This window comes from Lepisosteus oculatus, chromosome 21, assembly GCF_040954835.1.
Source record: "Lepisosteus oculatus isolate fLepOcu1 chromosome 21, fLepOcu1.hap2, whole genome shotgun sequence".
Classification (NCBI taxonomy): Eukaryota; Metazoa; Chordata; class Actinopteri; order Semionotiformes; family Lepisosteidae; genus Lepisosteus; species Lepisosteus oculatus.
The window spans coordinates 8,069,587-8,084,511 of record NC_090716.1 but is presented as its reverse complement, the minus strand read 5'-3'; the positions used below and the strand labels follow the sequence as shown (position 1 = coordinate 8,084,511).

The 14,925-nt window shown below is 37.5% G+C and overlaps 1 protein-coding gene across 5 annotated transcripts in view; it reads right to left on the bottom strand.

The window, feature by feature from the left end:
• The window catches only part of kiaa1549la (KIAA1549-like a), a 55,405-nt gene that overhangs the window by 17,808 nt on the left and 22,672 nt on the right, over nucleotides 1–14,925 (bottom strand). For 4 of the 5 annotated variants that reach the window (XM_015338470.2, XM_069181615.1, XM_015338471.2 and 1 more), the window contains exons 1-9: nucleotides 11,186–14,923; nucleotides 10,501–10,616; nucleotides 7,240–7,459; nucleotides 6,802–6,935; nucleotides 5,950–6,118; nucleotides 4,319–4,378; nucleotides 3,700–3,851; nucleotides 2,932–3,103; nucleotides 1,736–1,899 (exon numbers count right to left, since the gene is read on the bottom strand). In XM_015338470.2, the coding sequence (XP_015193956.2) occupies nucleotides 1,736–1,899; nucleotides 2,932–3,103; nucleotides 3,700–3,851; nucleotides 4,319–4,378; nucleotides 5,950–6,118; nucleotides 6,802–6,935; nucleotides 7,240–7,459; nucleotides 10,501–10,616; nucleotides 11,186–14,717 (4,719 nt within the window). In that variant the 5' untranslated portion in view covers nucleotides 14,718–14,923. Of the gene's footprint in view, nucleotides 1–1,735; nucleotides 1,900–2,931; nucleotides 3,104–3,699; nucleotides 3,852–4,318; nucleotides 4,379–5,949; nucleotides 6,119–6,801; nucleotides 6,936–7,239; nucleotides 7,460–10,500; nucleotides 10,617–11,185; nucleotides 14,924–14,925 lie in introns of those variants that run through there. The other variant, XM_015338469.2, reaches the window with a different exon arrangement.

Sequence of the window (14,925 nt, the reverse complement as noted above, 5' to 3'; positions counted from 1 at the left end):
AGGGTGATATTCTACCAGACAGCTCTTGCTACACAAAAATAAAGACGCTGCATCAACAATGAGAAAACAAACTGACCTGCTCATCCACTATGAATTGTACACCAAGGATACTGCACAGCTGGGAATTCTAGCACTATGACCCAGAAGGGGGATCATAATAAAATAAAAGGATACAGACATATTCTGGATATAGTGAAATTTTTCTTAGATCTAATCACGCTAATGTCTGATATATAAAAATAATTTTCACCGGACTACCAAAAAAGCTATTATTTTTGGTTGTTGTATATAAATAAGATTATAAATGTACAGTATATATAATTATACCATAATAACTGATCTTTCACCTCTGTACTGTCTGTCCCTACTTCACAGATAATGAAATGCCGTAAATGGGATAATTTCACCTCCCTTGTGGCCTCTACAGCAATGCAGCTGCTTGTCTGCTTGTTACTCTCTCTTATAGCAATAACATACAGGAGACAAGGCCTTCACCTTGTTTAAATTCTGTAAACTGCCCTTTTATTTCATTTTCATGACAATGTATTTCTATGTTCATATTCTAAAAGCCTTCACAATACAGGGTGTAGTTTGATGTTTTTCTCTTTATATAAAAAATCATCAATGACAAAAGATGGGGACACCTTTGTGAATGCCTAGGAGACTACTTCTTGAAACTGTGTCAGCACATCTATTCCTTACATTAACACATAAGTGCTGTACTTGGAGATAATACAGATGGCCAAAGGACACACTCAATTCAAGACATAAAATATAATGTTTTTCTGGAGCATTGGCAATAACAATTACATATACATTCTCTCTACAAGGCACTGTATACATTAGATATATTTTCCTTAAGTCTGCTAACCTAATTTTCTTCACAGTGTGAAACAAATCTGACCTCATTTTTACGGTTTTATACTATGTGCAGTGCAAGGCTACACAAACATGAGGAATTTCCATTTAATGAGGAAACACAGAAATATAAAGACTATTTGGTACTCTTTTTCAAACCAAACCTTTAGAATGCCACTACAATAATGTGTTAATTGTACTGCTGTCCACTCATTTTTTGATATGCATATGATAAACTTCCATTAGCTAAAGAATTATATAATAAATTGCAAATTTTCTTTGGTACATTTAATAGCTTCATATCTTACTTTGATCCAAATCAAAAGATCTACATTGGAAGCTTTATGGAATTTCTAATAATAAACGTTTGAATATGTATAGTATTCTACAGGCTAAAATGTTGCCCTATATATTCAGAGATTCATTTAGTGCCAAATATTGTTGAGAGCATAGAGGTTTGAAACAGAGCAAAGAAACACTATTAAGACTATTTATACATCTTCACTCAGAACTAAAAACTACAAAATTATATTGATTTCACTTATTGGTGATACAGTATATTCACAGATTTTTTTAACCAATTGAATGAACTGACTTAAGGTTTACCGTAGCTGAGCAAAGTATTATCATCATTTCCTAAATACACATCCATCAGCTCATCTCAATACACCTTAAACAGCTGTCTACGTGAGAGAACAATCACCTGCTTCCATCTTTTTTAATCTGCCTTATCGTACTTGAACATGACTTAAATTTGCAAGCAATTTAAAGGTTGTGCAATTGTCATTTCACTAGAAATCCCATACTATCGAATTAGAATTTAGCAGTTCTTTACAGATTTTGCAAATGGAGTTCTGTTCAAAGCAGGCAAGCTTACCTTGGCACGTGGGTGCATGTTCCCCATCGTATCGGCCTTGAAATCGTTCTTGTTCTTTCTGCAGAGGACAGCGGTGATGATGATGATGATGATGGTGACTACTGCAATAGGAGCAAGGACCGCTGCTATGATCCACAAGTTGTTTGGTGGGTTTTTTACCACAGCTGGTGAAACACAAAGTCACAGGTCAATTCAAGTGTGACTCCTTCCACAGCTCACAGGAATTAGGGTCCTTTTAGAAAAGACACTTGATAACAAAACTCACAGTGAGCATCACAGTTCATAATATATCAGGTGTTATTTTTTGGGTGCTATCTGGATAGGTTTGTTGGGAGAACTATTTTGTTGTTTCCAGTGTTTGTTGAAAGACATGATGCAATCACTCATCCATTTCACAGGAAAAGGTGAATTCATCACAACGGCCACAGAATTGATCAAATAAAAGCGTACCTGCAGTGCAGAAGGGGTGGTGAATTTAAGGTTACTTTAAACTATTTTGTTCTCATAGATATTAAGCAGAAGTATTGCAAATGTCGGGATACACATTACACTGTTTTCACTTCTGCTTTCCAGGCATTTTCAAAAAGATGCAATATTTTATGTTTGACTACAACTTTAATACCATCAGGAGCTCGGTAATGCTCTGACTAACCAGTGCTGTTTGCAAGAGCTTTGGAAGCCCATTCTGAAAACTCTAAATCAGTCCTCTCCTGTGGAGAGTGTCCTGTCTACACAGCAGGTGAAATGGTTTTACCTTTCCTGTCTCTAAGAGGATCTATGTTAACACTGCTCCTTTGCCCTGTGTTTAGAAAAACAGAGGCATGTTCATGTTGCTAGGAGACAATGTCAAATTCACTTGAACCTGCAGTGCATGTTCTGTGGTTTGTTAACAGCAAACAACAGCGATGTCTTTTCACCCCCTCATTGGCAACAAGCATTATTTTAAACTTCAAGGAGTTTCATTTTCAAAGCATTGTCAGGAGAATAAAAATATCAATGACAAACAAAACAAAGCAAGAAAATAAGAGCATTTTCCAAAAGCTGCATGCACAAGTTTTTGTGAAAGTGATCTACAACTATTTATGGTATTTCATATCATCTTCTTGATATTCTTGCCCTCTTTTCTGAACTGATTCTGTAATAAAATGCCATCTTCTCCAACAGGGTTTTAATATTTACAGATGCAAATTTCATACGTTCAGCCTGGAGCTGCACGAAGTAACCCAGAGTTAACGCCATGGTCTGGGAGTCCACTGTATTCAGAATTTTGGCGGCTGAGGTTCCAAGCAAAGGGGAGCCATTCCACAGAACATAGTAGATCAACTCAGCTGGGTTCTTTGGACCTGGGATTCGCTTTATGTTGACCATCTAGACAAAATAAAGCAGGAATTTGTCAGTTAAATTCATTCAGGTATTATAGAGTGTTAGATTCTTTTGTAAAATCCAGTCACTTTTAGTTAAAAATAAAGAATAATTTAAACTTACTTCATATATGAATCCTCCAAATTAAGAAAAAGGGTGTTGTGCAAGGGAGGTAAAACTCCTAATACAACATAGCTTGAATCATTGTGGTGTGTATGCTGTAAAGGCAGTTAAAGGCATGGTATTTAAACTTCTATCTACTACATACTGAAATAGAAAATGGAATCCCACTTTTATTGGTTTCAAAAATATCTAGAGTATAATCTTGAAAGCAGGATCAACAAGCTTTTTCTTCAAAGAATCATGTGAGCAGCCATAATCTGGGCTTCTATGGAAGCAAGCTTCTTTGAGAATCTCTGAGGTAACAGGAGTTAACTTAAAGAAACACCGCTAACTTAAAGAAAATACTTCATTTTACTCCCAACTTGATTATAATCCTTCCGATCACATATTATCTGCAATCTCATCTGCAATTCTGTGCTGTACTCCATTTGGACATCATGCGAAGCTGCTCAGATCACTGTCCATGATGTACTGGTCACCTGGACAGTGTAGCTCCCCACAGTAGTGGCTCTCCTGAATCTCCTTCCCTGCTGCCCAGCGATCACGAACAGCTCTGCCAAGCGCTGCTCCATTAGACTGGCAAAGCTCTGATAATTCCCCTCCAGAGAGGAGTTGTCAACATCCTGAATGACTGGAAATCAGAGAGAGAGGAGGAGGCTGGTGGAACCACAAAACTCTTGGGAAAAAAACTCACTAATAAAAACATTTATCTGGCTTTGAATATATTTTAAAGGGGATCCTGAGCTACTGTTGAGCCAGTGATTAGCTGTCATTCCTTAAAACAATCATGCTTCGTCCTTAGTCGTTTTAGTTGAAATCTGGTTGTTTTACTACAACTAGGTAATACATATAGTGATTAGATTATGATGTCCTGAACAATACAAATTTAAATCTAATTCGCCAATTTAGTGATTTGATCACAGTAATAAGCAACAGGAAATTAATCTTAAGGTGCTCCAGTCAGCTAAAACTGAAAAGTAAATAGCCAGCAGAAGATAACATTTTTGCTCCACACATGTTATCACAAGCTTCTCTGCACAAAGTAGTCTACATAAAAAAAGAAATGAATGTTCACTACAAATCCAAAATCCAAATTACCTGTTATCACCCAGTAGTCCCTTGTCGACTGGGAAGTATTGAGATTGTGGTACTCTAATGCTGAAAAAGTAAAGCAAGAATAAACCATTCAAAGCATTTTTTAATTATGCATTTATATGTAATTGGCAAAGAACCCTTTGGTGGCTTTGTCTTCACATTGATGTACTAGGTTAATAAATCTCTGCAGCATTAGGTATGGGTAATAATTCCTCTTAATTCCATCATATCAGTACATTGTTTGCATTCAAAAGTTGGATTTTGTGTTTTAAAATCAGGGTATAATTAAATGCAAATTACCTTTTAAAAAAAGATTCATTAAAACATTAACATAAACCGATGATTCATTTTTACAATTCTATGGAAATAAAGCTACTTAGAAACTACCCAAATAGTTTCTTTCTGTTTGTTGTTTTTGTTCTGTTTTAAATAAAGAGGAAAAAAAGGTAATTTTTTGGTTATTGTTTATTATTATAACTATTTTTACAAATTGTACTATAAGAAGAATTTCTACTTTACACGTTAGGCACATGGATGATTTTGTGACTTTAGTAATAGAAGAGTAATAGAGAGTTTCATGGACTCCTTTTTCAGTGTCATGCGTACAAATACTGTATGTCTTGTACTTGTCTTGTACTCTTACAGCACTGATAACATCTAAATTAAGATCAAAATCAAGTTAAAGAACAAATTACAAAAGATCACAGCATTTCCTGAAATTCTCTGCAATGTTATTAATTATTAATCTTACTTTTGTTTAAGATTTCTTGGCTTCCAAACCTAAGGCTTCAGGCCAACTGGGCACTGAAAACTCTTAATTTTTTACCAGCATAATTGATTTTCATAAGCATACCGACAGCTTTCATAAAAATACTCTCATCTTTCACAGCCCATTTCTTTGTTCGATAACTATGGTCCTAACAATTGTTGCTGCTGAACAGATGCCCTTGTCCAGGGTTACTATTAATGTTTACTCAACAAATGTTTACTCTGCTCTACAAAGTACTTTTTCCTGAACAGAGCCGTGCCTTATTAATCACAATTCTTCTGACAATGTTGAGGACTCGGTGAGGCACTCACTGACTTCCAACTAAAAGAAATTTCATCAGCTAAACTAATGGTCGAGGTGAATTTTACTCCAAATTATTCCAGTAAATTCAGCTGTTTAACCTCATTGCCACTGTGAAATGTATGTATTTTAGTCCTCATTTTACATACATAGAGCAACACAAAACTGTAAAAGGATCATTTTAATAAACGTACATTATTCTTCCAGAAAGAGAGTTATATCAAGTTCAGAATGCTCACAAAGAAAATCATATTTTATTAAATTGGCTACTGCAGTAAACTGGTTAATCCTAGACACTTTTGGCAGAGTGATGTTAGAAGTGCACTAATGAAATTCATATTGCTGAAATATTTTATTTATACCAGAACGCTTGAATGCAAGACCACAACTCAAAGACTTGTCCTTCTGTGGTACTTTATACGAATCCACATTGCCCCCACTGGATTCAAACATAAACTGTAACACTCTTTCAAACACAGCAGTCACTAGTAGTTCACCCCAAACCACAGCACACAAAACTAGGCATCATGAACAGCAAACACAGCAGTCTGAATGGGACACTTACGTTCAGCGATAATCAGAGGTGGGAAGAACAGGTAATACCCCACCAGTTCTGCAGTGAGCTGATTGAGAAGGTTGCTGGAAATGGTTCCGTTCAAAACCACACTCTGGTTCCTTACCACATAGATCAGAGAGACAGCAGGAGATCCAGCTGACTGAGTTGTGCTTAAGATCTAATCAACAATGACAGACACAAATGGCTGTTTCAATTCAGAGTCTCTGTTTAAGCCACTTTTTAAAAAACCTCATAAGGAAAATTACGGTAGTAATGACTCTTATTATACCCATAAGATTGCTAATGGAAAATAAGGTGGAAGCTTAATGTTAATGCTTAATCATTTTGTTAGCATAAACGGCAGGAGTCCAAACCAGGTGATTTTAAAGGTCCATTGAGTACACTGATGCTTATTTCCCAAGAAATAGACTGATGTTCAACCACATCAGGATTCATTTTTACTGTGCTGTAACCCCTTAGGAGAAAATCGGAGCATTATTTCTGTGAGATAGCAGGCCAGCCTATGGGTGCAGGCAATTCACTACTGTTCTACAACTACTGTGTGGCTTTGGGGCTGGAATTATGCCTGAGATATAGTGAATGAATCCCAGCTCAGAAAAAGGTCAGCACTCAACACGTTGCACATAAACGAGGGGCAGGATGCCCACAGCTTCCAAATAGGACCAAAAGTGGTTCAATGACAAAAATCTAAAAACTGTACAGACAGCAACAGTGTCACACTCTGTGATGGCTCATGAATAAGGTCCACATTCAATGCAGATATCTAGCTACGGAAACACAGAAAAAGAAGATTTTAAAAGCTCTGCAAACGATCAACTTGGAGAAAGCAAATGACTGCACCTGAACAGAGAGGTGGCTGTGAGAATTCAACACTTTGGACTCGGCTTCTGCGAACGCATTCTGCAATCGCTGCTCCATAGTCTGAACGAAACTGCAGGAATTTATATTGTCTGTGGGGCCTACGAACCTGAGGACTGGATCAGAAAAAATAACAGGTTAGACATGATTATATTTATTAATGTAAAATATGTCTGGGTTTATTGTTATTTACCTTCATTGTTTTCCTATATCCAGTCAGCAAAAAATAATAAATGGCACTTCAAGTGAAATTCTCTGCTGTGTATTTAGTACCTCAGTTAACTTATTATTGAACCATTAAGTGTCTAATGATCTTTAAGCAAGGCAATTACTGGGTATGCAAACACTTGATAATAAGCCTGACTGATGATTTGACTGGGATTCCCTGTTTATTTCCTGTTGGGACTGTCTTGTCCTTACCTGTTTTGAGCTGCAAAGAAATAGCAGGGCTGGGAATCCAGGGAGCAGCAGGAATGGGAATGGACTGGACCTCAGCCACGTACTGCTTAATATCAGTCATCATCCTGTCGATCCCATAAGCATTCAGAGCACTGACAACAACAGATGCAATGTAGACAGTGCTGCCACTTGCAGCGTAGTAACCAACAGTGACATTCGTACTGCTGGTCAGGTTTTCAATCTGAAAGCACAAGACAGAGCTTTGTGGACTTGTGACTGCTCAGTACTGCAGAGAGCAACATCATTTCAGAATCATATCAGATCAGAAGCTCCTTTATAAAAAGACTTCATTAATGAAACAGTCGTCTTTACATTTTTAGGATGCACATGTGCTATATTAATGGTTCATATGTCTCGTGTCTTCAGAGGTATTTGCAAATGGTGCATCTTTATTTTAAACAACCAGGTTTGAAGGGCTGCTTAAACATGTGTATGCATGTTCCACTACTCTTTTTATTTTCACTACTATATTATATGTAAAACACGGTTATTGTTATTGCATAGAAAACAGAAAAGGGGCTTTTCTACATTTATCTGTTCCATAACATACAATTAATTTTGTATATCTATCATATCATTACTAGTGCTTTTTGTATTTGCTGAACTGTCAGTCAGTTACCTCTGGGCACGGACGTTATACTTGGGGTCTGATGGACAGCGTTTTTTGGCTCCAGATTCACTGTCTGACAGCAGGAAATTAATGAAAGGCAGCCAAGAGCCATTTCAAACACAGAGGAATCTGATGAAGATGAGCATTACAAACTGATACATCAGATGCACACCTTGGGGCTGTTAATCTCTTACATTTCTTTTAATTTTGGAAGTTGCAAGGAGAACGAAGCATTCTTGCTCTGAATGCCCCCAGTTAGGTCGCTGGGGTATTTGCAAATCTCAAAGCTGTGACAAGCTCAAAAAGTTCTATAATTACATTTGTCAGAGATACTTAGATGTAAAATACATCTTATTGTTTTCCTATAATTAATAGAAACATAGGCAAATATTATGTACATATTTATAATATTATAATGTAAATATTGTCAATATTATATATTTGTAATATTATAAAATAGACAATTACAAACGGAACTAAAAGAAAAAAACTATCAAATACTATCCTGCTGCTAAACTATCTTAGAAACAAGCACACTTTAAGATGAACAATAGTAATTCCAATCCAGGATAAAAGATAGTTCGGACACAAAGACCTCAAAAACAAAGGGATTTTTGCAAAACAACCAAGTTCACTTACTTGGACTAACTGGAAATAAAGGTTAAGACAACAACTTATTGAAAGCACTGCAGTAACAGTTTGTTCCATTTCAGACATGCTTAATATAAAAACAAGAATTCATGTTTTGGAAGATGCTTCCTCTGAACTGCATTGTGCCTGGGTGATAAGGATATCCCTGATTACAAATTAACAGTGCTAGAGAAAAGCACTGCAATACAGGATCATCCCGTATCTGCAAAATGCTTTTTTTACTTTGTGGGAGAGAGAAAGGTAACTAATAAAAGGAAAAGAAGATTTCATTATGTATAGTTTCACTTAAGGAAGCCCATATCCTGCAATATGGAACATTTATACTATGCCCACAATCTGCAGACTTTCCTTTTAGTGTGGTCTGAAAAGCCAATTTCAGTCAATTGTGTCAATTAACCAATCATGAAGGAAGAACATCTATTAACAGAAATCAGTGTTATACTAGAACATGTGATATGCAACAGCCTTGGTCATAAAAAAAATTAAAATATGGAAAGACAAAAATAAAACTATGCATGAAAGTTCCAAACACTTGTAGTAACTAAAATCTTAAACTTATTTTTGTGCATTAACTAAATAATTTTGGTTAATATTACATTGGTAACATTCTGAAATAGTTTCTAACAATTAAGCATTCACTTCTGGTTAGGAAACTGTAAGAGGAGCTTGCATAATGATAAGTATCTACATTTTCAGTTCTGTTTCCAGTGAATGCAGTATTGAGAGTTTGTATTTCATTTCACCTTCAAGTGAAATGGCAGCTGCCTAATTTGAAATGATACATTCATTCATCCTTCATTTATGAATTCTCAGCATTCATTCACTTGAAAAAGTGAAACTTACAGATATTAAATATGACAAATGTATCACCTTACCTATTGAAATGTACTTTTATTTCCAAATGTGCTTATGCCTGTCAATTAATGGTTTCTAAGATTTCCTAAATAAGACAGTACTTTACCAAGGGTTGAAGGTAAGACCATCATAATCTAATATTTAAACTACTAATGAGAGGCGAAGGTACACCTTGCAGGATGTGCAAGAAATTTAAACAGCAGCTTGGTTTTTTACGGCTCTCTTAACCTCCAGATCAATAGGGTAAGCTCCAGGACATTTATTATTAATTGTTGGAAAACTTCCAAGATTAAATGCTCCTTGCATTCAGAAAATTGAACTCATTGAAAATCCTTGACAGTACCCAGACCCACAGAAGGAACAACTCAAAAAGGAGTAACACTGGAGTAACATGTGATAGCAGTCCTGAAAAGACCACCAGAATTATGTCAATGGATAGTCTGGTTTTGGTTTTTAAGTTACATTGTTTAATTTGTTTTCAATGAGCAATTGACCTACCCCTTCCTGTCATATGTTCCTACTTGGACCCTCCACTTGAATCCACTTGGTTCTGAACCTTTCTACTCTCTCAGGGAGTAATGAATCCTGGGCACTAAACATCCAACACACCATACAAGTCTCCCTCAGAGGCATCCACACTATACTGTCTATACAGTCTCCAACTATCAGAACCTCCATTTTACTACTCCTAATATTAAATCAACACATGATTAATAAAACATATATCCAAGGGTGTAATATGACCAAAGGCTATAACACAAGGACATATTATACTTTTTTGAAACTGTTAAGCATGTATTTGCATCGTATACTGATATCTTATCTAAAGTACCAGAGACACACGGATCAATGTCAAAATAAAAAAAAAAGATGTCCCTCCCACCTTCCTGGGGGAGATCATAAGTTTTTTTATTTCGGCCATGGGCAGGGGGGGTAAAGCATTTCACTATAGTTCACATACTTCCAAACATTAACCTGGTCATTTCAAACAATACTGGCTCCTGCAACATAACAGGTGACACCCCTATGCACACATGGTTTTTGTGTAGCTGTTTTGAAGCAGCATGCCCCTTGCAGCCCCTATCATGCAGCAGAAGGTTGCTAACCTGAGCGTGCACACCACTGCTGTTGAAGGCCTCCTGAAGTGCCTGTGTGAGTCCTTTTGTCAGGTTCTGTTTAAGCATACCATCCACTTTGTATCTTCTTATGTTTAAGGACAACACTGTAAGAAGAAAGACACTAACAGCAACAAATGGAGTATCTCTTTCATCGGAGAAAACATAAAAGCAGACCTAAGAAACCCTGAAAATAACTAAGATTACATAGTTGTTCAAACTTCAAGATCTCAATTTCAAATTGTAAAAACTTTATTAATATGTTTTTATAAAAAAGGCATACCACAGAATATTAATTCTATATTTTATAAGGTATAGACGAATAGCTTGCACTCAATATACTGACAATTACATTTTAGGCTTTGGTATTTAATGTTCCTAATTAAATACTGAACCATTTTTCTTATAATCAATGGATCGCTGTTTTTCTATTCATTATGTTAAATAGGGAATTAAAGTAATAAGCAATATGTGATGTTCTGTTCACTGCCTGATTTATTTTCAAGCAGATGATAAACAAATCATTGCGAGTTATTCAGATATTCTTTTTGAGCAAATCAATAAATTATTTTAGGCAATACAGGATACTTACCTGTGCCTTTAGTGATGGTTTTTCATGGTATGCAACAAATGTAAAAATCTAGCTTAATGTGAGACAACAAAAGCAATTCCATACCTGTTTTCACCCAGATTCTCTCTGTAGTGTTACACTGCAATGTAGGCATTCCTGTAGGGGTAGTGGCAGGACCAGGTCTATTTGGCCCAGACGTAGTAAACGTTGACGTCTGAGAGGTGATGGTAACCTTGGACGTCAAGGGTGACGTTATTGTTATGGACGGAGAAGAGGAGGTTTTCATGATCTCTGCAGTGACAGATGTTCCCCTTGAAGTCACTGACGGCTGAGGGGTGCTAAGTGGAGTGGATGATGTTATTGGTTGTGTTGTGCTGACTGCACCAGTGCTGGAGGCCACAGTGCTCATGGGAGTGTGCGTAGGAGTCCCACTTATAACTGTTTCTTGTGTTGTGCGAGTGAGGCTCGTGGGCGCCACCTGTGTAGACGTGGTCTCAACAACGTGGAGTGTGGCGTTACTGATTGCAATGGGGGCTGTCGATGCTGCTGGAGGCACGCTGGTACTCTCAAGGGGCAGTTCTCCACCCCTCTCCGTTGAAAAGAATGTGGACAGTGGTGCCGAAGACAAATTGTCAGCTGTTATTTCCTCTGTAACAGAAGAATGAGTAAAATTTGCAGTTGGAACAACAGCAGGTGTTAGGGAAGTCTGTGATGAATGGGGAGATGTTATGGGTCTAGACAATGGAGGTTCAGTGGTATAGGTGAGTAATGAAGGCACTTCAGTTGAAGTGGCTGATGATGACAGAAGATTGGTGGTTCTTTCAGACACTTCCGTAATTACTGATGTTAGAGTATTCAGTTCTGTATTTAGAAATGTTCTTGAGCTAGAAGAATACTGAGCAGATGAGATTGTGGAGTGCTCCAGTGACACAGGCAGTGATTCCAATAAAACAGTTGTGAGGCTGATGTTATTACTTGCTGAAGAATAATCGCTGACAGTCTGCTCAGAAACGGTAGTTTTTTCATTTCCTCTTGAAGTTACTGAATCTGATGAGGGCAATGATATGGCTGTACTTGTGAAAGCAGAGGGCAAACTTCCAGAATTCAGTGTTGCAGGTTCAGTTGATAAAGTGAATGATGGAACACTTGACACAGGCTTGCTTTGAGAAGAAGAGCTTTGGGTAAGAATTGGAGACTTTGTGAATGGCGACATGCTGGCTATTGACATTGCTTCTGTAAATTCAGTCATACTACTGTTAGTTGAAGAAACAGCAGAAATTAGTTCTCTTTGAGATATACTGGCAGAACTCAAGGTGTTAGAAACAGATGTTTCCATAGACTGTGTAGAAACCTCAGTAGAGTCTTCAGACTGGGTGGTAGCTTCCTCAAAGGTTGTACTGATAGACAGTGTTATGTCAGCTGAGCTTGGAAACGCTGTAGTGGCTGATGTAGAGGATGCATTAGTGGAATCTATATATCTTTCTGTTGTGGGTGTGCTCATTGAAGACTCCATTTGTGAGGTGAGCTCTGAAGAACTTGTTGCCTTCTCAGTTTTCTGAGATTTGAATGAACTGTACTCTGTATTTCCAGGCACTGTAGATTTCCAAATAAGGTAGGCACTTGTCAAAGATGCTAATTCATTAGTTGTCGTTGTCTTATCTGTAGCTGCTGAGGATGAAGATCCACTGCTGGATACTTTGGAATACACAACAGTGTTTGCCTCACTAGTGGCCATTTTGGTGGCAATGCTAGGAGAAGTATCATCTGACATGGACACTGAAGTGGAAGATGCTAAATGATCTATCATTTTTGTTGTTTCTTGAGAATTATAAGCGGTAATGTTTTTGATATTACTACCAAAATCCACAGATACAGAACTTAGGGAATCTGCTGTGGCTTCAAATGTGATGCTACGCAAAACAGGATTTTGTGAGGAGAAATGATCACTTATCTCCACTGCTGTTGTGGTAGAAATGGAAGGCAATAAGGAGGAGGAGCCATCAGTATGCAATGAAATTTCAGTGGTCACTGTTTCTGTCTCAGTACTGACAAGCATCAGAGGTGTTTCTGTAGGATGCTGAGTGAATGAAGTGGCATGTGGATTTTTTGATACAGTGGTTGACTCAAATGACAAAGAAGCTGCACGAGGGCGGCTGACACTGGTAGGAAAAGAAGTGTTACTGATGGTGTGGTCAGAGACAGTGCCATCTCCTTGTGAAACTGTCAAAAAACCTAGAGACTCTGTCGGTTCAACTGTGGTTATGGAAGATGAATCTACTGATGCTGGTGAAGACAGTGTAGGGAAAGTTTGCAAAGAAGTCACCCTCTGAATCTCAGTTTCTAGTGATGGAATCTGTTGTGAGGATGGAGTCAATGATGGATGCTCTTGTGTGCTCAGTGTTCCAAGGCCATTGGTCTCAGTTGTTCTGAAGGCACTAGAAGCTGTGATTGGCACACCAGAAGATGAATCAGTTTCTGCCATTTTGTTTGTGTTGATGGAAGAGATAGTACTACCTTGGGGTGATATCAAACTGCTTGAACGTGAAGACCCTGATAAATGTGTCAGCATGGATGATAACACTGAAGGAAATTCTGTCCTGGCTGTAGACAGCTCACCTCTTGTGCTCTCAGAATGATCAACATCTGCAGTTGATGTAATAATGTCATTGATGGACTTTGTTGGGGTTGCTGGATCTAAGGATGAATTAATTGCTGTTTCTGCTGAAAGAGGTGTAGCTGAAACAGTACTTCTAGTCATTAAAACAATAGACGAACTAGCAGATTCTGTTGAAGTTACTGCTTGTGCTCCACTGGAACCATTTTCAGTTGAATTCATAGTGTAAATATAATTTTCTAACAGTGATTCCGTTTTGATTTCTGGTTTTGTGAAAGCAAGCAAGGCGGGTAAATTGCTTTTTAATGTCATAGCAGAATTGTCTGTCATAATATCAGAAGCAGTATATGTATGGTATACAGAAACTGGGAATGTGGTACTATCATCTATTGATTGCATAACTATATTTGTTCTGCTTCCAACACTAGAGCCCAAAGATCTTAAAAAGATCTTAAAATTTGCCATAATTGGAGAAGAAAGTCTAGATAAACTATTTGTTTTTGAAAGATCTTGATTTTCAGTAGTTAGAGGTACCAGAGCTGCAAATGAAACAGAATTAGAGGATAAAGCGTTGGTCTCTTTGGTATTAGTTGAAACAGTTTGTGCTCTGGACCTGCTCTTGTTTGCAGGAACATAGGAAAGATGAGAAGTGGGTTGTGTTGCTGAAGCAGATGCTTTTGACGAAGGCACACTAATGGCAGCTAAAGGTATTGAGAATTGAGAAGTAGTTAAAGTATTTGATGATGGCATTGTAGGTGTTTGTGAAGTCAGTTCACTTGCAGCATTTGGAGGGTATTCTGTCACAGTCCCAGATGAGATTTGTGTAGCATCAATCCTTGCTTCATGGACTGCCACATTATCAACAGTTGATCCAACAGCTCTTGATGTGCCAATTTTAGTGTCATAGCCCTGAGTAGTTTTCTTTGGCACTTTAATTCCATTTTCTGTGTTTCCAGTGCTTGGTTCAAAGGGAGTCACAAACAATTTTAACAGTGTGCTTCTTGGAAAAGGCACTTTAGACATTGTTAAGCTTGTCTGGGTTAAGGCAATGGAATTAGATGAGGCTTGGTTATGATGAGATGATGTAGCTGCTAATGAAGAAAATGATGATAATGAAGCTGTTTCTTCTGAAATGGAGGATGTGTCTGTAGACACTGACAGGGATGACACTGTACATTTGGTGCATGGCTTTGACTGAGACTGAAGTAATGCTGGATAAGTGGTACTATGT